The sequence below is a fragment of the Temnothorax americanus genome, unplaced genomic scaffold (genome assembly GCF_048541705.1).
Source record: "Temnothorax americanus isolate GAGA-0224 unplaced genomic scaffold, ASM4854170v1 Scaffold27, whole genome shotgun sequence".
Taxonomy (NCBI): Eukaryota; Metazoa; Arthropoda; class Insecta; order Hymenoptera; family Formicidae; genus Temnothorax; species Temnothorax americanus.
The window spans coordinates 2866773-2894496 of record NW_027509411.1 but is presented as its reverse complement, the minus strand read 5'-3'; the positions used below and the strand labels follow the sequence as shown (position 1 = coordinate 2894496).

Below are 27724 nucleotides of genomic sequence, written 5' to 3'. Positions count from 1 at the left end.
GAGCCGGAAGGGAAGGGCGATAGGAGGAATGATAGTAGGGGTGAGGACAGGGATCAAAATGGAAAGAGAGAAGACGAAAAAAGATAAGGAAGGGATAGTATCGATAAAAGTGAAACTTGGAAAAGAGTGGTGGAGGGTAGTGGGAGTATATATAAATAAGGATATGGACCGGAAGTTGGAAGACCTGAAAGAATGGGTGGAGGAAATTGAGAGGGGAGTGAGAGTGCTGATAGGAGGGGATTTTAACGCAAGGACCGGTAAGGAAGGAGGGTTCGTGGAAGAGGGAGAAGAAGAGATGGGGGAAGGAGAGAGGAGATCGAAGGATGGCAAAGTAAATGGGGAAGGAAAAAAGCTGTGTAGATTCCTGGGGGAACGTGGGTGGGCGATTTTTAACGGAGGAATAAGAGGTGATGAAGAAGGAGAATGGACGTATACAGGGGGAAGAGGGGAGTCGGTGATTGACTACGTGTTAGGGGACAGGAGGACAAGGGAAAGGGTAGAACGGGTGGTGGTAGAAGAGAAGGTCGATTCAGACCATCAGCCAGTGACAGCGTGGGTGGAAGGGTGGGAGGAAAGTATAGATAAGGGGCAGGGGGGAAGGAGCGGAAGTAAGAGAGGGGACTGGTCAGAAGAGGGCAGGAATAAATTTAGAGAGTTAATGGGGGACAGGCAAGCTCGAGGAGGGGGAGTGGAGGAAGAGTGGCAGAGGTTGAAGGGGAGGATAAGGGAGGTATTAAAGGAAGTGAATGGAAGGTGCAAAAAAAGCGGAGGAAGGGGCTGGTGGGATGAGGAATGTAGGGAGGGAAAAAAGAGAGTTGGCAACATGTTAAGGAAATGGAGAAGGGAAGGAGGAGAGGGGGACAGTTACAGGGAAGAAAAACAGCGATACAAGAAGCTATGTGAAAGGAAGAAAAAAAGAGAAGTGGAGAAATGGGAAGAGGAAGTAAAGGAGGTCAGGACGGAGGGGCAGGTATGGAAGGTGGTAAACAGGGAGAGAAAGAGGAGAAGGAGGGTGAATGAGGGAATTAGTATGCAGGAATGGGATGGGTACTTTAAAGAGTTGTTGGGAGGAGTGAATGGGAGGGTGGTGATGGGAACAAGGAGAGGAGGGGAGAGGAGGGAGGAGGAAGAGGAGATAAGGAGAGAAGAGGTGTGGGAGGTAGTGAGGAAGCTTAGAGAGAGAAAAGCGTTGGAAGTGATGGAATTCCGAATGAGGTTTGGAAGTTTGGAGGGGAGGTTGTGAAAGAATGGCTATGGGAAGTGTGTAATAGAGTGTGGAAAGGAGAGGGATGGCCAGAAGATTGGAAGGAGGGAATTATAGTGCCTATAGGAAAAAAAGGGGGAGGGGGAAAGAGTGGGGGACTACAGAGGGGTGACGTTAGCACAAACGGCATACAAAGTGTATGCTGCCGTACTGGCGGAAAGGTTGAGGAAAGAGGTTGAAGAGAAGGGCTTGCTGCCACCGAGTCAGACAGGGTTTAGAAGAGGGGTTGGGACCACGGACAACATTTACGTATTGAATCACCTGATAAACAGGCAAGTAAATGGAAAGAAAGGGAAGATGGTGGTGATGTTCGTGGACTTAAAAGCAGCTTTTGACTCGGTGGACAGGAGGATTCTAGTGGAAGCCATGAGAAAAAGGGGAGTAAGAGAGGGCTTGGTGGAGAGGTGTAAAGAACTGCTGGGGGAGACGATATGCAGAGTAAGGGTGGGGGAGGAGATGGGAGAGAGATTTTGGACAGGAAGGGGAGTCAGACAAGGGTGTCCGTTAAGTCCGATTCTGTTCACCTTGCTGCTGGCGGACATTGACGATGAACTGAAAAAAGGGGGCTGGGGTGGAATAAAGCTGGGAGGGAGAAAGATATATACACTGGCTTATGCAGACGATATAGCGATGTTGGCGGAGAATGAGGAAGATATGAAAGGAATGATAGGAAAACTGGAGGGGTATTTGGACAGAAAGGGATTGGTATTGAACAGTGAAAAAACGAAGATAATGAGATGCAGAAAAGGGGGAGGAAGATGGAAAAAGGTGAGTTGGAGGTGGAAGGGTAGGATAATAGAGGAGGTGAGAAAATTCTGCTACTTGGGATATGTAGTAAAATGTAATGGGAGGCAGGATGAACATGTAAAAGAGAGGACGAGGAGAGGGGCGGCGTTGCTGGGACAAGTATGGGGGATCGGAAAGAGGAGGTTTGGGGGGGATTGGGGTAGGAGAATATGGTTGTTTGATAAGTTGATTTGGACGGTGATAAGTTACGGAGTGGAAATATGGGGGTGGAGGGAAAGAGGGGAAATAAAGAGATTACAGGAAAGATATTTAAGGTGGGTGTTGGGAGTGGAAAGATGTATACCGGGATATATGATTAGGGAGGAGTTACAAAGGGAAAAACTAAGAGGAAGGGCGGTTATGAGAGCATGGGGGTATGAGAAAAAATTGGAGGAGGGAAAGGGAGGGGAGTTGGCAAGGGAATGCTGGGAGGAGGTAAAGAGGAGGGCGAAAAGAGGGGTGAGCAGGGGGGGATGGGAGGAGGAGAGAAAAGAAGCGGTGGAGAGCAGGGGATGGAAGATAGAGGAAGTGGAGGAGCTGAGGGAGGAGGGGAGGTGGAGGGGGGAGGACGTGCTTGAGAGAGAAAAGAGAATACAAAGAGAAGAGAGGTGGAAGGAGATAGGGGAGGCAAAATTTAACAAGTGGTATGGCATGATAAAAGGGGAGGGGATACCGGAGTACTTAAAAAAGAACTGGGGAGAAAATAGATGGCAGAGGGTGGCTAGATACAGGCTGGGAGGTGGTATGAGGGGGGTGAAACATTGGATGACAGAGGAGAGAAGAGTGTGCAGGGTGTGTGGAGGGGGGAGGAGACGTGGGAACACGTGTGGGAAGATTGTGCAGATTGGGGGGGAGGGAGATCATGGCAGGAAGCGGTGGGGGAGGTGTTGGGGGAAGAAGGGGAGGGGGAGAGATGGCTAAGGAAATTAGAGAGAGTAAGGGAGGGAGAGGGTGATGGAGGGGATTGGGAGGTAGGGGAGGGGAGGAGTGAATGAGAGAAAGAGGAGAAATGAGGAGATTGTAAACGGAAACGGAAGTCCACAGAGATAGGGAACTTGCGAGCGTGTGTGTGTGTGTAAAGATAGGTAGGGCGATTAGTATGTAAGGTTAATTGTAAAATAGGCTAAGGTAGGTTAAGTGATTGTAAAGGGTTGGGAACGTCCCTACAAAACGCCTTGCAACCCTGAGGGGAGCCAATAAATATATCTAAGTACGTGTACCAATTGATCAATCATATAACCTACCTACATTTAATATTTGTATGTAAAAACCGAGATAGATACAAAATACCTTTTTTCAATAAAATGCCAATTTCAAGCGTTAAATGATGGCTTTCTCCGTGTACGTTGAAATGCAGCTGTATGTTAATTAATGCTCTTCACACTTCAGGTCGTACTTATCTAGCAACACATACAAATATATTATAAATATATATACACAAATGTTTATAAATTTATAAGGTTCGGTTGCTCTCACGTCGCAGAACTTTAACCTTAGCTTAACTCACTCTCTATCTCTTTCTAAAGTAGGGAACACAGACTTTTGTATAACGCATAATGCATAAGCATAAGAATGGATTAGTCTATAATTTCTTTATGCACATGTATATGGATCAATCAATTTTCTTATGCTTATGCATTATTTGTTATGCACAAGTCTGTGCTCCCCGCTTAACTGCTTCCCTCAGAAAACAAAGAGCGAGTTAAACTAACAATAAGGTTATAAAGTTATGTGACGTTGGTGCAACCAGGACAAAGGGCCAATTTCTTCACCGTTGGATTCACCGTTATCCTTCCGGTTAACCTCACTATATTCATCTCTTTCTAACTGCCCCCTTAGAAAAATATGAAGAGTGAGGTTAACCGAAGGATAGAGTTATCCGACGGTGAAGAAATTGGCCATAAGAAGCTTTAGGATAATCTACAATAACAATCAAATACTGAATAATAACTTACTGCGTAACAAAATTTGAAGAACACGTTTCTTTCGCTCTCATATACACTGCTCGCTCCTTAGTTCTTCTCCTGCCTCGAAACTCTAACTGTCTACTATTCTTCCTTCTCACGATTCGCAATTGTTATAAATAACGGATGCTGCCGCATAGAAACGGGCGCTTTCCTTTGACCGCGAATTCAAAAACTTTGAGTTTGATAAAACTATATACATATGTGTATAAGTTTCATTAAAAACTCAACTGCGAAAGGTTTGCAAAATTATATTTTATAAAATGTTTCCAAAATAACTTAATTAAAAGTTTTCAAAATTGTGTGAGAAAGGTTTCAGAAACAGTTCAACTGAAAGATTTACAAAATCATTTCATATGAAACGATTCAGAAATAACTTAAATGAAAGTTTTCAAATTTATTGCGTGAGAAAGGTTTCAGAAACAGCTCAACTAAAAGGTTTACAAAATCATTTCATATGAAACGATTCAGAATTAACTTAATTGAAAGTTTTCAAATTTATTGCGCGAGAAAGGTTTTAGAAACAGCTCAACTGAAAGGTTTACAAAATCATTTCATATAAAACGATTCAGAAATAACTTAATTGAAAGTTTTCAAATTTATTGCGTGAGAAAGGTTTCAGAAACAACTCAACTGAAAGAATTGTAAAATTATTTCATGTGAAAGGATTTAGGGATAACTTAACTAAAAGTTTCGAAAAATTATCTTTATGTGAAAGGTTTCAAAAACATTTCTATCGCAACATTTTATATGACATATTGCAGAATTCTTTCAGAGATGTTGCACATGAAATGTGGTTGAAATGTTTTTGAAACCTTTCTGGAAGCTTTCTGCAAGAATCTGTGCTGTATGGGAAATCATATTCTTGATTATAGCCATGATTTTGCTTCGCCGGAGGCCTGCTTATATTAGATCCCAACTGAACTTGCGAGTGAGTCTTACCATTATACGCCGCCTAACGGCGTCGTTGCATACTTTTCTGAAATGTTTCGTAATATTTCAAAAATATTTCAGTAAAAAGGGTCATAAATGATTTCGATGAAACGTTTCAGAAATACTTCTGAATGATTTCAATGTTACAATTCAATATTAATTTTCAAGTTATCTTTTGGAAAGTTTTTAATGATATATTATTTTGATGAAACGTTTCAGAAATATTTTTGAATGATTTCAATTTTACATTTCAATATTAATTTCCAAGTTATCTTTCGGAAAGCTTTCTGAAACATGTTGTGCTGTGTGGGACCCACACAACAATTGGGTTGGGTTAGGTTAGTTTTTTTGGATGTGGAGCCCCCCGCAGGGAGGCGGAACCCACTGTCTATATACGGTATCATAGAATTACTTACTATTATTCATTATATTTTCTTTGTTAATAACTTTGTAATAAGCAACGACCCCCAACTTTTATCAATAGTTTTGGATTCAGCGGGCAAGAATACATAAAATTTACCTCTTTCTAATTGATTTTTCGTATAGGCCCTAATTGTGTTTTATCAGATCTAGTACATCTGGATTTACAGTGTTATCGTTTTCAGTCATACTCTCATACTACTTAAGACTGATCCACAGAGACAGTTTTATTATTATCAAATATATTGGAGAAAATATATTGGAGAAAATGTGGACTTAAAATCAAAGTAAAGTATATACAAACACATATACACGCTATTACATTTATGTTAATTTTTAGTTGTTAATCTATTCTATGTTAATTTTTACTTGTTGTAAAAATATGTTAACAATAATGGTAGTATAACATAATTTCTCAATTTTTAAAGTAAAAAATAATACAATAAAAAATTAAGGAAAAATATAGACAATTTAAGATTTTCCGTATCCATGCTTAAATACTGGCATAATGTTTCTGAGTAGTTAATTGCATTGAAACTTACCTATCTATGACATGTCCAGTTAAAAGTATTCCATTACTGCATGCCATAGCTACTTGCGTACTATCGCTAGACCAAGCTATGCTGTAAATACTCCCAGTATTTACTTTTTCCATAGAATGTGACCACTAAAACATGGAGAGAAAGATTAATAAGTTATGGGAAAGGTTGCAATTACAAAGTCATACAACAAACCTATCTTCACAATATACCTGTTTCTCTTTCTCATTAAGTCAACGTGTATCATTATATATTTATTTATTTTATTTTTATTTTTTTTAAATTGACTATATTTTAATCAGTTTTTTTTTTATAAACTTTATTTGCATTTTAACTTTAATTTAAAAAAGGTTTATCTTTAACATCTTGATTGCTTCCAACTTTTAATAAAATTATAATTTTTTAAAGCTAAACAATTAAATTATAGGGAAAGGTGCTGTACCTTGGGTACAGCTGTACGTTGGAACACTCTGTCATAATCGAATAGTGTTTGCATCTGGTAATAGTTTATAGTATTAATTATTAAGTTATTGGATGATCTCTTTAAATCTATGGTTTTGTGTCATTGCGATTATTTACACGTAAGTTATATCGATTTTTTGTATTTTATGACGCGTAAAGTAAATTTATTGAGATTTGTACTGTGATTTATGTAATTTTTTATAATCAAGATATAGATCAGCCAAGACTAGTAAGAATGTGTCAAATATGTAGAATAATGTAGTAAATTATTTATAACCTATAAGATGTTAACTAATTTTTTATTAGAAATTGATTTCTATGTACCTTGGAACATGACGGTTGATGTGTACCTTGGAACGCTATTTCAAAAGTACACTAGCTGATTGTTATTTTTATATAACTTTTAATTATTTGTTTAACTAAATTTTTTCCATTTTTACTGAGAGTTAGAATAATTGAAAGCTATTTGTATTATAGCTATCATGCCACGTAGTAAACGTGGAATAAAAAAGCCAAGGCCGGATGCTGAAGTTCTATAATATTTGCTGCAAATGCAATTTTAGAAACTAAAACGACGAAAGTATCTCACTGACAATGAGAGAAGCAACGTACAAAAATATATTTTTAATGTATTGTTAATGTAAAATTTTATTGTTTGTTACACGATGCCTAAAGAATTTATTAGAATTAAGCGTTAAAAACAAAAAATTATACAAAAACAAATTTAACCAAAAACAAAAAATAAAAAAAATTTAAAAACAACAAAATTTAAAAACAAAAACTTATAATAAATAAATTTAAATAAAAAAATTAAAAACAAAACATAATTTAAATAAAAATTAGAAACAAAAAATTAAACAATAAAAAAATTGTTTAAAAAAAAAAAAACTCCCGACTGCTGCCTAAATTAAATGCAGAAAATAAAAATTAAAAAAATTTAATAACTGCAATTTAAAAAAGGTAAAAACAATATTTAAAATTGTTAAAAATAAGAACTTATATAAAAAAATTTAAAAACAATAACTTATACAAAAATTTAACCAAAAACAGGTTTAATTATTTGGTAATAAAAATGTATATATACATATATAATACACATATAATAATAAGTATAAAATACAAAATTAAAAAATTTTAAAAATTTAAAATAATATTAATTATAAAATATTTATATATTATATATTTATATATTATATATTTATATAATAATTACCATATTATTAATACAATTGACACACTATTAGGAAATATTATCTAATAACAAATATGATTGAAAATATTTACAAATACTTGATTACTTATTACAATTTATTCTTTTTATTATTATATTAGGCATTACAGATATAATTATTAATTGCATATTTTAAAAGAGCAGTCGGGAGACGCCACGCCAAGTGTTTCTCAATCACGTTTTAGATGTCAAAGAAAATTCTGTATTTAAATTGTTTAACTGCGTACAAAAAAAGAGAAGCAAAAATATATGTTGAAATATTAAGTATAAAATTTGGCGTGGCGTCTCCCGACTGCTCTTTTAAAATATGCAATTAATAATTATATCTGTAATGCCTAATATAATAATAAAAAGAATAAATTGTAATAAGTAATCAAGTATTTGTATATATTTTCAATCATATTTGTTATTAGATAATATTTCCTAATAGTGTGTCAATTGTATTAATAATATGGTAATTATTATATAAATATATAATATATAAATATATAATATATAAATAGGGCGGCGGTGTGGTCTAGTGGTAGAGCGCTAGACTCGTAATCTGAGGAACCAGGTTCGAGTCCACTAGAGCCATGTAACATGGAAAAGTTTTTTTCCGAAAAACCGCGCCCCTCCGTGCAAGATGCGGAAAAAACTGGGCTCCGTCTTTCGGAAGAGACGTTAAACCGTTGGTCCAAAGGAGGAAACAGTAAGGTAGTGGATGAATTGGAGGTTAGGGTTGGGTACGTCCCATCAAAACGCCCTTTAAGGCCCCTTGGGGTATATAAAGTAAAAATTCTTTATCCTTTTATATAATATATAAATATTTTATAATTAATATTATTTTAAATTTTTAAAATTTTTTAATTTTGTATTTTATACTTATTATTATATGTGTATTATATATGTATATATACATTTTTATTACCAAATAATTAAACCTGTTTTTGGTTAAATTTTTGTATAAGTTATTGTTTTTAAATTTTTTTATATAAGTTTTTGTTTTTAACAATTTTAAATTTTGTTTTTACCTTTTTTAAATTGCAGTTATTAAATTTTTTTAATTTTTATTTTCTGCATTTAATTTAGGCAACAGTCGGGAGTTTTTTTTTTTTACAATTTTTTTATTGTTTAATTTTTTGTTTCTAATTTTTATTTAAATTATGTTTTGTTTTTAATTTTTTTATTTAAATTTATTTATTATAAGTTTTTGTTTTTAAATTTTTTTATAAATTTTTGTTTATAAATTTTTTTAAATTTTTATTATAAATTTTTGTTTAAAAATTTTTTTGTTTTTAAATTTTTTTTTATTTTTTGTTTTTGGTTAAATTTGTTTTGTTTTATTTTATTAATAAATATGTTAAGGCGAAATAGTTAGTTTGACGCGCATCTGCGAATCGGCCTTTAGTCGGAAGCCGAGCATCCTCGATGCTGTGATCGGAGACGCTCGAGAATGTTCGGCTGTTGGGTGCGCTGCGAGCGTCGCATGCGCGCGACCACGAGCGTTCCCGCCGAACGAATAGTGTCGTCAGGAACGCCATTACAAAGACCTCGTGTGAATAAAGCCTGAGCGTACGGTTAATTGAACTGAGCTGCTGTACTTATTTCGGCTAACCTCTCATTACATTTCCTCTCTACATCTCTCCGATAATACATCTGATACAACAGGTTATGGGCCCAGGCCAGCCTGAGCTGCGTTTTTGAGAGAGGTGTGGACGCGAGAGGTGGTTTTCGTGACGAGGGCAAAAGCGTGCGCGAGGCGGCCATTACGGGTAAACCACGTGGCTTCGTTTTGGCGGTAACGATACTCGAATTGTATCAGTCATGATGAGTGACGACATCTCAGCTCGTGGAGTGAAAAAGTTCGACGGGAATAATTTCCAAGCATGGAAATTCCAGTTGATGTCATTATTTTTCGCAAATGGCATCCAGGACATTGTAGACGGGACGAGAGCGAGACCGGCGGCGGCCGCGTCGGCTGAATACAAAGCGTGGGTGCGTGAGAACGCAAAAGCGATGTTTCTCATCTCGTCGGCGATGGAACCGAGGAAATTGGAGCCTCTCCTGGTGTGTGTGATTGCGAACGAAATGTGGACGAAATTGTGCCTGCTTCACGAGCAGAAATTGGAGGCAAATAAGATGGTGCTTCTGCAAAAATTTCATGAGTACCGGATGTCCCCCAGTGATTTGATAGAGCAGCATATTGCAACGGTGCAAAATATGGCGGCTACGTTGACTGACGTCGGTGAACAGATATCCAACAACGCAATTGCGGCGAAGCTGCTGGCGAGTTTGACGTCCAAGTACGGGACATTGCGAACTGCGTGGGATAGCGTTGATCCGGCTCGACAAACTCTCGAGAATTTGATCTCGAGATTGATCGGGGAAGAAATGCGGCTGAACTCAGAGAGTGAGGACGGTGCAACGGCCCTGACTATGTCAAAAGAAAGTCAGTCGAAGAAATCGGATGAAAAGAAGTCTGGAAAAAAGAAACAAAGATCGAAAAAGAATGTTACGTGCTTCAAGTGTCAAGAAAAAGGGCACTACGCGCGTGAATGCGAAAAGTCGCGCGAAAAAATTGAAGGTGACAACAAAGACATATGCGATTGTGCTTTTATCGGGGATTTCGGCGGGAATATGCAAAATCCGGTGGCGGGAAAATGCTCGAAGAAGATGTGCAAGTTGATAAAAAAGATCTTGAGTGCGGATACGAAAGAAATCTGGCTCACCGACAGCGGAGCGTCGGCGCACATGATATTTCGACGCGAGTGGTTTTCTCAGTACACAGCCGCACAAGGCGGCACCGTCGTGCTCGGAGATAATGAAGAGTGCAGAGTTGTCGGTACGGGCAGTGTTACCATCACGAAGTATGTTGATGGCACGTGGAAAAAGTCGCGTATTGACAATGTGCTGTACATACGTACCAAAACTACGAAAAAACCTTTTCTCGGTTGGCACGTGTGTTGAACGAGGTTATAAAATCGTGTTCGAACAAAATTCGGTGAATCTGGTGCGTGGTGGAACAGTCGTTGCAACTGGTGTTAAACGGAGTAATCGTGTTTACAGAATGCTGTTTAGAGTCGAACTACCAGTCGGTGCGGAGCTGCTGTGAACTTGCAAGTGTGGCACGAGCGTCTCGGTCACATTGATAAACGTGCTATACGTGAACTAGTCTCAAAAGGGTTGGTGAAGGGCGTTGCGCTCAAGGGGACCGACGACTTTTTCTGCGAAGCGTGTGCACAGGGCAAGTCTCATCGTTTACCATTCAAGAAAAGTGTCAGCAAAGCAACGACAGTACCAAGCGAGAAAGTGCACACGGACGTGTGCGGGCCGACAGAAGTAGAGCAAGATATTTCTTGATTTTCAAGGACGATTGCACAGGATTCAGGCACGTGTACTTTATTCGGCACAAATCTGACGTGTTTGATAGATTCAAACAATACGAGGTCCTCATCAGGACCAAGTTTGGTAAGCCGAAGAAAGTTCTTCGCTCTGATAATGGGCGTGAGTTTTGCAACGAGAAGATGAACGAGTATTTGGCAGCACATGGCATCAAGAAAGAAAATACTGCTCCGTACACACACCGCAGCAGAATGGAAAGACGGAGAGAGACAACAGGACCATTGTCGAGAGCGTGAGGTCGATGCTGCATGGTAAAGATCTGCCTAAACATTTGTGGGCTGAAGCAGTGAATACTGCGGTGTACGTGTTGAACCGAACCGTGTCTTCTGGAAAGGAGGCAACTCCTTTCGAGCTATGGAGTGGACAAAAGCCTGAGTTGGGACATCTGCAAGTTTTCGGCACGCGAGCGCTAGTGCACATACCAAAGCAATTTGCGAGGAAGTTCGATTCTCGCACAAAGGCCAAAATACTTGTGGGCTACAAAAGTGAGTCAACAAACTATCGACTGTTTGGATCTTGAGCAGGGAAAATCGGAGTCTCGAGAGATGTCATTTTTGAGGAAAAACTAGGAAAAGCTGAGGCAACTGCGGACTCAGACGACAAGGTTTCAGTGAAACTCAAGAAGTGCGATATCCAGGATCAAGAAAAAGCCGACGAGGGCGCACGTTGCGAGGACGACAAAGAAGACGACGTCGAGGAGGTTCCTGTCGTGGGGAATATCACTCCGCGCCAGCCAACGGACGAGTCACATGCAAGGAATCTAAGGGATCTTTTTGCAATTCGACCACCGCGGCGATACAAGGTAGATATTGCTGAGTATGTGGCTCCAGGCTCATTTAATGAGGCCATGAGCAGCAGAGGTAATGATGCCGCGCAGTGGGCACGTGCTGTCGAGGAGGAGTTTCACGCTCACGAGCGCAATCATACGTGGTCGATTGTCCCAAGATCAGCAGGTCAGAAGATCATCGACTCAAAGTGGGTGTTCAAGGTAAAGAAGTATCCTGAGAAAAATACAATGAGATTCAAGGCAAGGCTCTGCGCAAGAGGCTTCATGCAACGTGAGGGTATAGACTACTCAGAAACGTTTGCGCCGGTTGTGCGCTACGATTTGCTGCGGGTGTTGTTGGCGCTAGCAGCGGAAGAGGACCTGGAGCTTCGGCAGTTCGACGTGGAGACGGCGTTCCTGTACGGAGTGTTGGACGAAGACGTTTACATAGAAATCCCAGAGGGATTGATCATCAGCGGGGACAAGGAGAAGAAAAATTCATCAACAAGTGTGGTGTGCAAACTCGACAAAGCACTATACGGACATAAACAAGCTCCACAATGCTGGAACAAGAAGTTCGTGGCTTTTCTGAGTAAATACGAGTTTGAGGCCACCGAGGCCGATTAGTGTATCTTTGTCGGTCAGTTCGCGGGTGAAAAAGTGTATCTCGCGCTTTTTGTGGATGACGGCCTAGTTGTGGCCAAAACCAAGACAATCTTAGAGACAATTATTGATAGGCTAAGTCAATCCTTTCGAATCACAGTTGGTGACGCGTCCGTGTTTGTCGGCTTACAAATAAAACGTGATCGTAAGCGCAAATTTCTTGTAATTCATCAAGTGGCGTACGCGGCTAAGATTGTTGATAGATTCGAAATGAAAGAGGCAAAAGCTATTGGGATGCCCGCGGATCCGCATGCAGTATTGCTCCCGGTGGAGAAAGAGGAGGGGAACGAAGGAATCGTTCCATATAGAGAGGCCGTAGGATCGCTCATGTTTTTGGCAATAGTCTTGAGACCTGATATAGCTTTTGCTGTAAATGTTATTAGTAAATTCGCGAACAAGCACGACGACCCAAGCAGCATTTTTCGGTTAACTTTCCGACTAAGGACTACTTTTCTACTAATCACAACGTTGTAAGCAGTTCAAGAAAGTTATAAAATGTAACTTATAATTACTAACGTTTTTTGGACGTTGTCTAAACGTTAAAATTACGACGTGCTTTTTTTATCACTTTTCCAACGTCAAATTCGAAACAGTTTAAGTCCTATTACCCGACGTTAAGATATTTAACGTTCGCCTGACGTTATACTCTGCACTACACTTTTCGAGCGACTTCAATACGTAATTCCCAACGTAAACCAACGTTTTGTTATCAAACGTTGTAAAACGCTAATGTTGTAAAACGTCGCCTGTGGTCATTTCTGACTGACGTTAAGAAATCGCGAAAAATGGTAACAAATTCTGCCTAAATGAATGTACAGCAGATTACTGCTGCATCAAGCGGGCATCGTCGACGGCAATTCGCGGCGTCGTGCGTGAGCTACGAGGACTATGCGACGAATGTTGACGATCCACGGCCGAACCGGTCTATCTCATCTCACGCGGTTATCGTCGCGTCGTCGGGAAACAACGCGCGCGCGCCGCGCGATTCACAGCTCGAGAGCGCGTTCGCTCGGCTGCACGGCTGCCATAACCATGCTCTAGATCACCATATAGATGGTATTGCATAGGTCGGATTTGGTTAAGATATACGGTTCATTCGCAAATCTAGTATAGAATTTTTAACTAATTGATACTTTATTGACATGTTAAGTCAGTTTGGCGACCTTGTTAAGACTTTTAGTCAATATAGGTACAATTTTGCCTACAGTGGTATACTACTTAGTTTGGAAAAGTCTGAAAAAGTTAATTATTTTATACGAGAAGACAAATTTTAGTAGAATTTATCGCACCTTTTACTACGTAAAGTTTGATATAGTGTGGAACGCTGACTTCGCCATTTTCATTCCTCAAAGAGGAAGGCAAATAATCCGCCATTTTCCAGTATATTTAGATTTATATTTTTTAACGCACTTTATTAACAATTTAAAGCATTTATATAACATCTGTTGTTAAGGTTTTGACAACATATTTATCTTAAAAGTAATTTTGATGAAAAAAAATTAATAATATTTATTTAAAAATTAAGAATATTTAATAAATTGGAATATTTTAGAAAGGATTCGTCTAATTTCGACTTATCATTACCACATTTATCAATAAAGTGAGTTTTGTTATACAATTTCAGTGCTGGGTTCGTGTATTTATGGCAAAATTACAATAGTATCAAAGACTGCGCAAACTATATTTTTCCTATAAAGCCATTTTATTTGTGCCATATTGATAAGTACGTATTATGATACATTTATTACACCAATGCCGTCATATGGTTTGAATGGAAGCACGAAAACTACACCTAAAATGTACGTTGTGAAAAAATAACCTCAGGTTTAGCAGAGTGTACAAAATCAAAGTTTACATACCAACGTTAAAACTGGTGGAAAAAATGTAACCTTAATTTAACTTATATAAGTCGGATTCCAACGTTGGTACAACCTAAATTTGATTCCCCAAATTAGTGCAAAAGAGGGTTGAAACGACGTAGCGAAAACGTTGGATACCAACGTTAAGTGTGTTTATCTTAACGTCGGGCGGACGTCAATATGCTGCTTGGGGAGTCACACTGGCGTGCGGTAAAAAGAGTTCTCGCATATGTGAACGCAACAATCGAGTACGGAATCGAGTACAAAAACGGCGGTAGGCGTTCGACTCTTATTGGCTACTCCAATGCGGACTTTGCAGGTGACTTGGAGACAAAGCGTTCAACAACGGGATATGTGTTCTATTTTGCAAATGGTCCGGTTTCGTGGTCTTTGCAGAGGCAGAAGCTCGTAACGTTGAGCACGACTAAATCAGAGTACGTTGCGGCGAGTGCTGCGACCAGAGAAGCCACGTGGCTGAGAAAATTATTAATAGGTCTAGGGCTCGAATGTAATAATGCGACCGAGTTATGTGTAGATAACCAAAGCGCAATTCGGCTTGTAAAGAATGCGGAGTTCCACAAGCGAACAAAGCATATCGATATAAGATATCATTATATTCGAAAGAATTTTGAAGAAAAAGAAATTACGGTAAAGTATAGGTATACCTACAGAGGTTCAATATGCAGATGTGTTTATTAAGGCACTGCCGAGAGAGCGTTTTGTAATGCTTCGTGAATATTTATGTATGCGTGAATTCTAGCGGATGCACTTAAACGGCGGTAGTGTTAAGGCGAAATAGTTAGATTGACGCGCATCTGCGAATCGGCCTTTAGTCGGAAGCCGAGCATCCTTGATGCTGTGATCGGAGACGCTCGAGAATGTTCGGCTATAGTCGGGTGCGTTGCGAGCGTCGCATGCGCGCGACCACGAGCGTTCCCGCCGAACGAACAGTGTCGTCAGGAACGCCATTACAAAGACCTCGTGTGAATAAAGTCTGAGCGTACGGTTAATTGAACTGAGCTGCTGTACTTATTTCGGCTAACCTCTCATTACATTTTCTCTCTACATCTCTCCGATAATACATCTGATACAACAAAATATTTTATAAATAAAATATTTTATTAGAGAGAAAAATAAAAACAGTTTAGAAAAACACACAAGATTACTTATAAAAATTAAAAATTATAAGGCTCTCGTGATTAAATCGATTAAAGGAAAAGAGGCAGTAAGAGCCGGCGCGGTAAATAGGGCGCAAGTTATATATATTTTTCTCTCTCGGCTCTTACTGCCTCTTTTCCTTTAATCGATTACTTATAAAATTTATGAACGATTGTTTTTATTTATGACGTTAATGATTTATCTCGTTAGATTTTATTTTCATTTTATGCTTAATAATTGATCAAGATGTAACTAAATTTAATAAAATATTATTTCTTAAAAAAAAATTTTTTTTAAATTATTTTTTATAGGTGTTTCAAGGTACAATAGCGAGTGTTCCAAGGTACATCAAACTACTGTACCTTGAAACAAAATTTTCAATTATAAAAAATTGCTGTATTCTCTTACCAAATAGTATTAAAAATTTGGGTTTTTTTTAGTACTAAAATATGTATCTATATGTACCTTAATAATATATATTTTTTTTCAAAATTTTTTAATTAAAACTGACTCAAAAAAATTAAAAATTTAAAAGTGTTCCAGGTACAGCACCTTCCCCTATATTTCATACATTTTTAAAAACATTTAAAAAAGTTTTTAAATTGTAAGCCCCGGGAAAAAAAGATATATAAATATATATAATTATATATAATTCAATTATATATGAATTTTGTCTATATATGATCTTATATAATAGGTGTTAAGGCTGAAAAGGGATGGAGACAATAAAAAGAAGAAAAGGTAAGGAAAGTGACGGAAGAGAGGTGACCGTTACGGCATAGACGTAAGGTAATATAGAGGGACGATAGAACGGAAGGCAGTGACGCGCAAGCGAACATAGGTTAGTTCGGATATAAAAGGGATAACTACTAAAAGTGCTTTCAGCCATAGGATAAATAACAAGTAAAAAAGATAGGCAAAGGTAAAAGCGGCGGATAGAAATAGAGAAGGAAATAGGAATAGAGAGTGAACAGCAGGGAGATAAAGGAAAGAGAAGAAAAGGCAAAGGGGAGAAGAAAGCAAGAGGCAGGCCTACAAAGGCGGAGGAGTTTGCCAAACAAAGAGGAAGAACGGACAACCTAGGATCGGTCAAACAGATCACCGCCAGCTAAGATTAAAAAAAAAAAAGGGGATAAAGGAAACATGGCGACAGAAGATCTGTTAAAGGAGATATTAAAGAAAATGGAGGAACAAAAAAAGGAAAGAAAAAAAGATAAAGAGAAAATAATAAACAAAATTAAGGGATTAAAGGAGGAATTGAAGAGAAGCGAGGAAATATGGAAAAAGCAGAGAGAAGAGCTAGAAGAAAGGGTAAAAAAGCTAGAAGAAAAGATAGAGAAGATAGAAGTGAAGAACGCAGAAGAGAATGAAGGCAGGGAGTTGATAAGGAAAATGAAGGAGATAGAAAGAAGTATGGAGATAAAGAGAAGGAGGAGAAACAACATAATCGTGAAAGAGGAAAAGGTAGGAAACGACAAGAAAAAAAAAGTGAAATTCAAAAAACTGATGAAAGAATTAAACAAAACAAAAGGGATCATTAAAGAAATACAAGAAATAGGATATGAAGACAATAAAATGAGGTTGCTGAGATGCAAAAACTGGGAATCCAAAAGAGACATTATGAAAAAAAAGAAGGAACTAGGAATGAAATATGGAAGTTTTCTGGATGATAATCTCACCAAAGAGGAAAGACAGATACAAACAGAGATAAGAAAGATAGCAAGGAAGAAGAGAAAGAAAGGAAAAAGAATCACAATTGGTTACCAAAAGATATAGGAGGACAACAAAGAATGGAGATGGAACGAGAGTACAGAAAGGTTAGAGGAGAGAAATGACTTTCATACAGCATAAAAAAAAGAAAGAAAACAAAGAAATGGAAAGCTCAAGAAACAAGAAAAGGAAGGAGGAAACACAAGAGGGGAGACAGGAAGGGGGAAAGAAATCAGAAGAAAGATTGAACGCTTCAGATGATGTCAGGGAGAACGGAGGAAATATAAAGGAGGAAGAGGAAAATAAAGAGGGAGAGGAAAAAGTAAACAGGAGGGAGGGGGAGACGTGGAAGGTAGTCTTCTGGAACGTAGCAGGTATAACAAATAAAGATAAGGACTTCTGGGAAGGAATAAAGGAGTGGGATGTAATTGTTATGATGGAGACATGGATGGATGAGAAAAGATGGGAGAAGGTGAAAGAAAAGTTACCAAAAGAATTTAGATGGAGAGTACAAATAGCGAACAGAAGGAATAGGAAGGGTAGAGCGTGCGGAGGCATGTAGGAATAAGGAATAAAGAGTGGGTTAAAAGAGATAAAAGAGGGAAGAAGGAGGGAAGAAAAAAAAGGAAAAATAGAAGTTAAGATAAGAATAGGAGGAAATCTAAAGAATAATAGGAGTATATGTAAACAAAGATATAAATAAGAAGCTAGAAGGCTTGAAGGAGTGCACGGAGGAGGGAGAAATAGGAGTAAAGACCATAATAGGTGGAGATTTTAATGCAAAAACGGGAGAGGAGGGAGGATGGGAGGAGAAAGTCGAGGGAAAAGGGAAAAAGAGAGGGAAAAAATCTAAAGACAAGAAGGTGAATAAGGATGGCAGGACACTACTAAAATTTATCAAAGAAAAAGGATGGATGATCTTAAACGGAGGTACGAAAGGAGATGAGAAAGGAGAATGCATATACACGGGAGGAAAAGGTGAAATAGTTATAGACTACATGGAGATTAGGATATCAGAGGAAAAGTGGAAAGACTAGAAATAGGGAAAAGGGTAGACTCAGACCATCACCCTTTAATACTAGGGATAAGAGGTAGCGCAAAGAGAAAGCAGAAAAGGAGAGAGGTGGAAAGAATAAGAAGAAGAATATGGAGCGAAAAAGGAAAAACGCAATTCAGTGACAGGCTAGGGAAGATAGGAGGAAATAGAGAGTTGCAGGATGAGATAAAGGAAGGAACGTCGAAGATAAGAAGACTATTAGAGGAGAACGAAAAAAAAGGGTAGAGGAGATAACAAGAACAGAAGAGGATGGTGGGACGAAGAGTGCAAGGGGAGAAAGACAGAAGTGAGGAGAGAACTTAGAAAATGGAGAAAAGGAAAAGAAGATGTAGAAAGATATAGAGAAGAAGAAAGAAGTATAGAGAAGTATGTGAGAGAAAGAAAAAGGAGGAGAAGGACAGGATGATCAGAGAAATAGGAGAGGCGAGAACGGAAGTTAAGGTATGGGAGTTGATAGATAGAGTAAGGAAAAGAAGAAAGAGGATAAACGAATAAATAAAGCTGGAAGAGTGGATGAAATACTTCATGGAGCTAATGGGTGGCGTGGAGAACAGGGTTGTGAAAGAAGAAGGAGGAAGGAACAGACAAGAAGAGAAAGAGATAAAACTGCAGGAAGTAAAAAACGTAATAAAGAAATTGAAAACAGGGAAGGCAATAAGCAAGGACGGAATTCCGAACGAGGCATGGAAATTTGGAGAAGAGATGGTGAGATAAATATGGGAAATATGTAAACGGGTATGGAGGGGGGAAAGCTGGCCGGAACATTGGAAGGAAGGTGAGATAATACCAATAGTGAAAAATGAGAGAAGGTCGAGAGGTGAAGGACTACAAAAGGATAACGATCATGTTGTCGATGTACAAGATATACACGGCGGTACTGGAAGAAAGGATAAGGAAAGAAGTAGAAACGAAGAACTTGATTCCCGACAACCAAGCAGGATTTAGAAAAGGAATGGGGACGATGGATCAAATATTTGCACTGAACTACCTGATAAACAGACAGCTGGAAAATGAGAAAGGGAAGATGACAGTGCTATTTGTAGACTTGAAGGCGGCGTTTGACTCAGTAAATAAGGAAGTCTTAATTAAGGCAATGAAAGAAAGAGGAGTGAGGCAAGGATTGATAGACAGGGTAGAAGAAGTGTTGAGAGAAACCAAAAGCAGTGTGAGAAAGGGAGAGGAAAGAGGGGACTCATTCTGGACGGCGAAGAGATTAAGACAGGGATGCTCACTGAGCCCGATACTGTTTAATTTACTATTTGCAGACATAGAGGATTACATGAAGAAGGGTGGATGGGGAGGGGTAAAATTAAGAAGAGAGAAGATATACACTCTAATGTATGCAGATGACATAGCAGTACTAGCGGATGAGGAACAGGACATAAGATCTATGATAAGCGGGCTAGAGGGGTATTTAGACAGGAAGGGTTTAACGCTGAGTATAGAAAAGACAAAGATATTGAGATTTAAGAAGGGAGGAAGAAGGAAAAGGAAGTATGGTTGGAGATGGAAGGGAAAGAAATTAGAAGAGGTCAAAGAGTTAAAATATTTGGGGTACACATTAAAGGAGAATAGAGGGCAAGAGGCGCACATTAAAGAAAGAAGAAGGAAGACGACAAGAAAGAGAGAGAGAGAGTAATAAGAGAAATTTAGGGGATAGGAAAGAGGATGTGGAAAAAAGATTGGAAAAGAAGAATCTGGCTATACGATACCCTGATATGGACGGTGATGGGATACGGGACAGAATATGGGGATGGAAGGAAAGAAGGGAAGTAGAAGGGATACACGAGAGATATCTCAGATGGACAGTCGGATTAAATTAGAAAACTCCAAGGTACATGGTTAAAGATGAACTGGAAAGGAAAAAATGAGAGCCAGAGCAAGTAAGAGAGCATGGAAGTTCGAAAGAAAACTGGAAGAAGGTAAAGGAGGAGAAATAGCGAGAAAATGTTTGGAAGAAATGAAAAACAGATGGAAGAAGGAAAAGATAATAGGCAGATGGGAGCAGGAAAGAAAAGACTACTTGGAAGGGATTGGTGTAGAAATTAGAGGGGAGGAGGAGTTGGTAGAGGAGGTTGTGACGTGACAAGTCGCGTCTACTTCCCGGACGGGCTCGGCCGAGGGGAATTCGGGAATGCTTCCTTGTTGGAGCGAGGAGAGAGCGGTTGCGTATTCTTAATTGCGCCAGTGGTGGCTGGAGTCAACATGTAACGGCCGGGAGCCGCCACAAGGAAGGGCAGAGAATTAAGGAAACGGCCAGGGGACATGGCCAAAAGTCGGATCGCCCGGACCTCCCCGCAAGTGCATGAGTGTCGCCGGCCGGAATTTACTCCGTACTCGGTCTCAACAGCGGCAGGATAGCAGTCTAGAACACCCCGGAACACGCCCGAATGAAACGCCAGTCAGAGCAGGGTGCCGAGGAGCGGCCCAGGAAAAGGCGCAGCCCTGGGGCCGTCGCCTCGAGGGGTTGCCGGCGGACGGGGCCGAGGCCCGGCCAGCCTGACCCCGAACGCCGACTCGATCATCGCGGCCCGGACAGCCGGTTGATTCGAAAAGCCCGCGCCGAATCGGAAGTAGTTGGAGCGGCGCCGCCGGAAGGGGAGGCGCGCGAGAAGCTGAGGCGCCGATGAGAGCGCCTTAGAATTGAAGTGGCGCCCCCGGAAGGAGCGACGCACGTGCGGCCTAGGCGCCGGGAGCGCTAGGATCGGCAATCCGGTCGAGCGACACGCTACAGCGCAGGCGCGGGGAACCAACGCGATCCCGGCAGGCCATCGTCATCGTATCCGTCACTGTCGTGCCGGCGAGGAACTTGGGAGCATCGCCCGAACTACAAGCTGCCTGGGACGAAGGAGATACTACGACGCATTGTAAGGTCACCACTCTGGCGTCCCCGCGTTAAGAAAAAATAGTTTGCTCAAGGCACTGGCCCCAGGCACATATCGGTTACTTGAGCGCCGCAGGAATTACCTGTGGACGGCGGTATGAAGCGTGCGTTACCTTGCGCTCGCATTTAAGATAGATTCGTGTGGAAATCGTGCCAGGGCCTTGTCAAAATGAGCTCTCCTGTGCGTAGAGACCAACCGTGCCCTCCCCGGGAGCACCGTCACGGCCGGCAGTCACGTGGCGTTAAATTGTGCGAGTTGGATTAATCGTGTCGAATGGTGTCGCGTTTCATAGTGTTAATATTCGTAATTGTATCACGTTTCGTTGTATTAGAGTTCGCAATCGTGTTGCGTTCTGTTCATGTTGGCGAGAGTAATTGTGCCGCGTTTCCTTGCGTGAATCGGGATAAGCGTGGCGATAACGGAAGCCAATTGTGAGAAAAACAGCGAGCCACGAGTGGTCATGTAATTTGAAGGGCACTCGCCCTCGTATTTGAGTAACGTATCCGGACGTATCCTCGAGGGCGGCAAATATTGTGCTTGTCGGGACGGAAAGATTGACGGGATCGGCGCGGGGCCGCGGAATCTCCGTGCTTGCGAAAGAATTCGGGATTCGCGTGGCAAGCCGCGGGATCGTCCGCGATACAAATCCTTATTTCGTTTTCGGGGGCAATCGCCGGCCAGCGTGGTCAATACGGCGAGATCGCCCATAAGTTTTGCGTCGTGCGGAATCGAGGTGGCCCGGGTGCGCGTTGAAGGCGCAACCGAAGGTGCGGCGAGTCGGTTTGTCGGCCTTGTGGCGTAAGTTCGTTGTGAGTTCAAAGTAAGGTACCGCGTTATCTGAATCAACTAATTATTCATGTTAAGCTTTTGTGTGTTTGTCTGCGTTTATCTGTTGCGTGGACCTGATCTCGCGTGCGTTAATCTACAGTATTTAAAATTCGACATTCTCGCGTGCACTTATTGCGTTGTTTATGCGGCATTCGTGCGTCAGCCTATCCGACTTTTGTGCGGTAATTTGTACAACATTTTCGCGTTAATTCGTTGCCGCGGCGTCGATCTGCCGCCGATAATGTCTTGTTGCCGCGTGGTTTGATTCCGAATGCGAGATGCTCAGACCAATTATACCAACACCTACTTTGATTGATATTCTGTTGCAAGTGCCTTATATCTGGCTAAATATATCATATGTTATCTTATTATTATTATTTTGTGTGTGATTGATTGCGTGACGCCTCTCTCCGAATTCCCTGAAAGAGAACTACGCCTTGAGGTAGTGTCGGGGATATCGCGTTAGATATAATAGAGTATGGTGGTGCAATCCGTCGCACCTGGCGCCCAATCATTTGGTGTCTGAATTAGTTGCGCGTGCTGCCAATCCACGATAGCCCTCCACCGGATTGCGAGATTGGGGGAAAAAGCGTCGCAAGGTATTGGAATACAAGGAGAAATCGAAGCAAAGACACGAAGGGATGGAAAAGATCATGAAATCTAGATACAATAGGTGGTATAAGTTTATAAGGAAGGACGGGATTCTGGATTAAAGAAAGAATGGAAGGAGGCAAGATGGAGCAGAATTGCAAGGTTCAGACTAGGCAATGAAGTTAGGGAGGGACTATACTGGGGAAAAGAAAAAGATAGAAAATGCAGGATATGTGAGAAGGAGGAGGAGACGTGGGAACATGTCTGGGAAGAGTGTTCAAGATGGGAGGATTGAGATAGAGAGAGTTGGCAGGACGTGGTAGGGAGGATATTGGGCGAAAAGGGAGAGGAAGAAGAATGGATGAAGGCGATAGAGGAGATGAGGCAGGGCGGAGAAAGGAGAAAGGAAAAAAAGGTTACTTGGTAGATGGTAAGTATTGGAAATATATCAAAGAACGACTGCGTATGTGGCGAGATGGGCAGAAAACACAACAATATCTTGTACTCTAATAGTTCTTTATTCTATAAGATATATATATAAACTCAAACACGTCCGCACGTCCGAACTCGACAACACTCCGGGCTCTTGTGAGCACCACCGATGCCCGCATGCACGCGTGGCGCGCCGAGTCGCGCCGCCAACCGGGAGCTGCCCTCTAGAAGGGCTGGAACTTATTGCTCGTTCAAAGTCTTCTTTCAACACTCCCTCCCTTTGTGCGAGCGATCCACAGGTCCTCTCTAAGTTTCTTCTTTATCTGAAGCATAACAAGAATTAGTTATCGACTAAACTTAATCTCTAACTTTGTTTAAACTCTATATTTATTATTTTATTTCTCAGAGATACACAAATGCTTCTAGAGGTAAAGGTTTTGTCATAATGTCTGCCAAATTCTCTTTGGTCTTAATCCATTCGACTTTTACCTTCCCTTAATCAACACACTGCTTAATAAAATCTCCATGAGTGTCATCCATATGTTTTCTGTTTCCAGTTTCTTCTTTTTCTTTTAAGTTTTTCTTTATTTCCTCTAAGTCGTCATCAAACATTTTAAGTTTGTGACTTCTATCCTTCTTAGTGCAGTTTCTTGCTGCTCTGTTGTCGTGACTCTACAAATTTTTTCGTGCTTGGATACCAGAGTATATAGTATATATCCAGTGTCAGTATATCCCACCAACACACCAATAGCTGTCTTGTCGAATTTCGACGTAGGCTTTGGTACTTTTGCATATCCGATGCATCCGAATTTCTTTATTTGTTCAAAATGACAACTTGTTTCTGATGAAAACTTCTTCAACGGGATCTCGTACTCTAGAGTATTATGTGGAGATCTGTTGTACGCATGCACAGCAGCGTCAACTGCCAACTCCCACATACTCTTTAGTAATCCCGAGTCGAGCGTATATGTTCTTACTTTCTCTTTCAACGTTCTGTTGAACCTTTCTGCAACTTCATTGTGTTCTGGAGTGTACGGTGATGCAAATATGGCTTTTATCTTTTCTCTTTTTAATACCTCTTTAAAAGCACCTCCCGTAAATTCCTTGTCTTGATCTGACTTTGCATAGCATAGCTTTTCTTCTTTTCCTAGTAGATTTTTGGCGGATATAAGATATTTCTCTAAAGCCTCTCCCGATTCATCTTTTCTCTTCAGAGAGTAGGCTTTTGCTAATCTAGAATAGTCATCTATAAAAGTGATTATGAACCTCTTTTGTCCTGGATAGGATGTAGGTTTCATTGGACCCATGATATCCGTATGTATTACCTGTAGTGGTCTCTGTGCTCTATTTCTGTTTTCTTTAAACGGCAGTTTTGCCATCTTTGCCATTATACATACTTCACACTTTAATATGGAGTTATCAAACTTTACATTCTCTAATCTCTTTTCTAGTTTTTGTAATTGTTTTAAATAGTTTAACGATGCATGACCTAATCTAACATGCCATAACATCGCCTCATTTATTTTCTCTAGTTTCTTTACTTTTTCAATTACTGAGCTTTCACACATTTCTTCTATATTCTCTATTGTCTGTATATCCTCCAACTTAATGACTTGCTCGAGTTCAGCATTGTTGTGTTCTATATTTTCGTTTTTGTTCACATTTGTGAGCTCTCCTTCATTCTCCCTCCCAATCGCAAAGCCAACATTATCCCTCTCATCTAACTCTCCCTCCGAAATTGATAATTCATTGGTCTGAATGTTTGCTTGCGATTGTTCAAGAAGCTCACTATGTGGAACAATTTTTGCTCTACATCTGTATATTCCTTTAAAAACTATTTTATTTGTCAGTTTATTGTAAATTTTAAACACTTTATCATCTAAATAAACACTAAACCCTGCATCAGCCAACTTTCTTAGATATAGTAAATTTTTGGATACTTTCTTTGCTGCAATTACATTTGTTAATTTAATGACTCTCTTTTCTTTTTCATTCGTTATTAGCGAAAGATCTCCTTTACCATCTATTGAAACGTTTGCAAGCTTATTTTTATTCGCGCATTTCATAACTCTATTTTTACATTTTTCGAAATTGGACAGAATAATATTCTTGTTCACAATATGATCCGTAGCACCCGAATCTACAATAAAATTTACTAATTCTTTTGAACTATCTCTATTTTCTATTACTTTAATTATGCATAATTTACCTTCTTCTGATTCTCCTTCGTTTGCTGTTTTTGTTGATATAGGTTTCTCAGCTGGTTGTATCTTGGTTATTTTCCCTTTGTTATCTACTCTTTTTGTGCCTTTTTGCACAAATTTACCCTTTTTCTTTATGTTTTTATTGACGGTTTTATTTAAATACCTTTTTCCTCTAGCTCTGTTACAATAATTGACACAGCTTGATAAAATGCAGATCTAATCTCTTGTTCTGCGAGAGGTACCGCATCTTCGCATGATTCATATTCTCTAATTATTGAATTGAAGCGTTCACAAAAATCACTTACTTTTTCGTCTTTTCTCATTTTAATTTGATAGAGTTTAGCTCGTACCGATGCATGAGTAACGTTTACTTCACTCTTTTTATATCCTCTCAATTTCTTCACTTTCGGATCTTTTTCATGTAGAATTCTTTTATGATAATTTTCATCTAAATGATTGATTATTATATCTCTAACTAGACTTTTTCTCTTAGCAACTTTTAATTCGGAAAGATTTTCTGGACTTTCAATGTTTGAATATATTACATCTAACAACTCGTTATTCATTAACTCAGATTTTAAATAATCCATCCAAAGATCAAAGTCGGATTTTTGCGTTATCTTATATTCTCTTCTAATATGCAACCTTTGACTGTTCAATTCCAATTCTATAGCTCTTTTCATTGTCTCTAAACTTCTATCTTTTTCGGCTGAACAGACTGTTATTTCATTTAATTTTCTCTTTTTAGACTCTACCTCTAGTTCTTTAACCGTTTGTTTACTGTTTTCTACTGAACTTTGGGTTTCTTTATTGCTTACCTCTAAACGTCTAAGTTTAACTTTTTCTTTCTCTAAGTTTAAACGAGAGACTTCCACCATATTCTCCATTATCTCGGTGGCCTTCGTCATTACTTTATCCAGCATCTGCATCAAATTGTCCATTTTTGCGACCAATTTTTCTTGCTTTTCATATAATATTTTGGTTCCAATTGGCAGTACTGGACGGTTCTCTTCCCATGCTTTGGTCACATCTATATTCTCTCTGACTTTAGGCAAGTTCTTTTTCGGGATTGCACCTCTTCTTTCCATCTCCTTTTTATCTTTTGCTTCTATATGGAATTTTGAAATTACTATTTTTATTTTATCTGAATGCATATATATATTATTCTTCTGGACTACTTTATTTTCAAAAAAAAATACTCTCTTACCTCTATCTTTTCTTACTGTCTCTTATCTTTTGCTTCTCTATCTATTACCGTGTTACAGCTGCTATCGCTGTCGTAGTCGACCAGCGCATCTTGGCCTTCTTCTTCCATCTATATCGGGATTTAAATATCAATTGAACATTAGCATTCCTCTTTTGACAAGATAAACCAACATTCGTATTGACAAATAATAATTTACAATTTCTATCACTAGATCTCTTTCAGCGATAAAAATTTAATGCTTATGAGGCTATATAGAACGCACTGCAATTCACAATAACCCCAAAGCGAGAAAACCACGCGCCTCTGCAGGGCTATCCGCACGCGCACACCACTGTCCGTTGCGATCCCCAGCACTGCTGAAAAGATCTATGGGAGCTCGGGTTGATCACGCACACGCACGGGGCCCATACAAATTTACGCAGCTTCCCTAAACAGTAATCAAGCTACACCGCACAGCAAGTCATGCTCAATTACCGACTAGATACATATCGATTTCAAAAAAAAAAATAAACTCATGTAGAGTCATATAGAGTTTTAATACATACGCATACACATACATATACATGTATCGCAATCTAGCCATCTAGCATACGCATACATTTACATGTATCGTAATCTAGCCATCTAGCATCGATGCCATGTTGTTAGTCGAAATCGATTATGTGTTTGTGCGCGCCCAGCAACAAGTTCTGCGCGCCTAAAACAATGATTCTCGCCGTCTACGATCGGGCTTTCGCGCGCCAAAAATTCCGCGCGCCAAAAGAAATGACTCTCGCCGTTCACGATCGGACTTGCACGCGCACGTCGCCGACTTGCTACCAAGCGGCATTTTTTTATCTCTTTTTCCCTCATCATTCTCTACTTCTTTATTACACTTTACACATCTATTCTCTAATTCTCTTATTACCATTATTGCCTCTATTTATATTTCTCGAGAAAAATAGCAAAAATATCTATCTCCTTCTAACAGCTTTTATCGAACGAACGTTCTTACTAGCTGAGAATTTTCTCGTTTTGCTCGTCAGCAACGAGGAATATTATTTACTTACCCTCTAATCTTCTAGATTCTTCTATTCTTTTCGATGCCCTTCGCCGGCGTCTCACACACTTCGTTACACGTTCAACTATATTCGTTCGTTCCTCACGCAGGGGAATTGTGCCCTGGGCCCATAACCTATTGAAAATATATCAAAGAACGACTGCGTATGTGGCGAGATGGGCAGAAAACACAACGATATCTTGTACTCTAATAGTTCTTTATTCTATAAGATATATATATATATATATATAAACTCAAACACGTCCGCACGTCCGAACTCGACAACACTCCGGGCTCTTGTGAACACCATCGATGCCCGCACGCACGCGTGGCGCGCCGAGT

The 27724-nt window shown here is 39.7% G+C and overlaps 2 protein-coding genes and 1 pseudogene across 2 annotated transcripts in view; 1 reads left to right on the top strand and 2 right to left on the bottom strand.

Annotated features, from left to right (window-relative positions):
* The window catches only part of LOC143899394 (intraflagellar transport protein 80 homolog), a 279705-nt gene that overhangs the window by 160455 nt on the left and 91526 nt on the right, over positions 1-27724 (bottom strand). Inside the window, exon 4 of the mRNA XM_077409653.1 lies at positions 5910-6034. Coding sequence (XP_077265779.1) covers positions 5910-6034 — 125 coding nt within the window. The remainder of the gene's footprint in view (positions 1-5909; positions 6035-27724) is intronic.
* LOC143899425 (uncharacterized) lies at positions 1204-3260 on the top strand. Its single transcript, XM_077409720.1, has one exon. The coding sequence runs from the start codon at positions 1562-1564 to the stop codon at positions 2969-2971; it is 1410 nt and encodes a 469-aa protein (XP_077265846.1). The 5' UTR covers positions 1204-1561; the 3' UTR covers positions 2972-3260.
* Positions 23088-27298, bottom strand: LOC143899431 (uncharacterized; annotated as a pseudogene).

Bases quoted from the DNA above. Each gene is read 5' to 3' on its own strand.
- LOC143899425 (XM_077409720.1), top strand. From the start codon at position 1,562: ATGGTGGTGATGTTCGTGGACTTAAAAGCAGCTTTTGACTCGGTGGAC.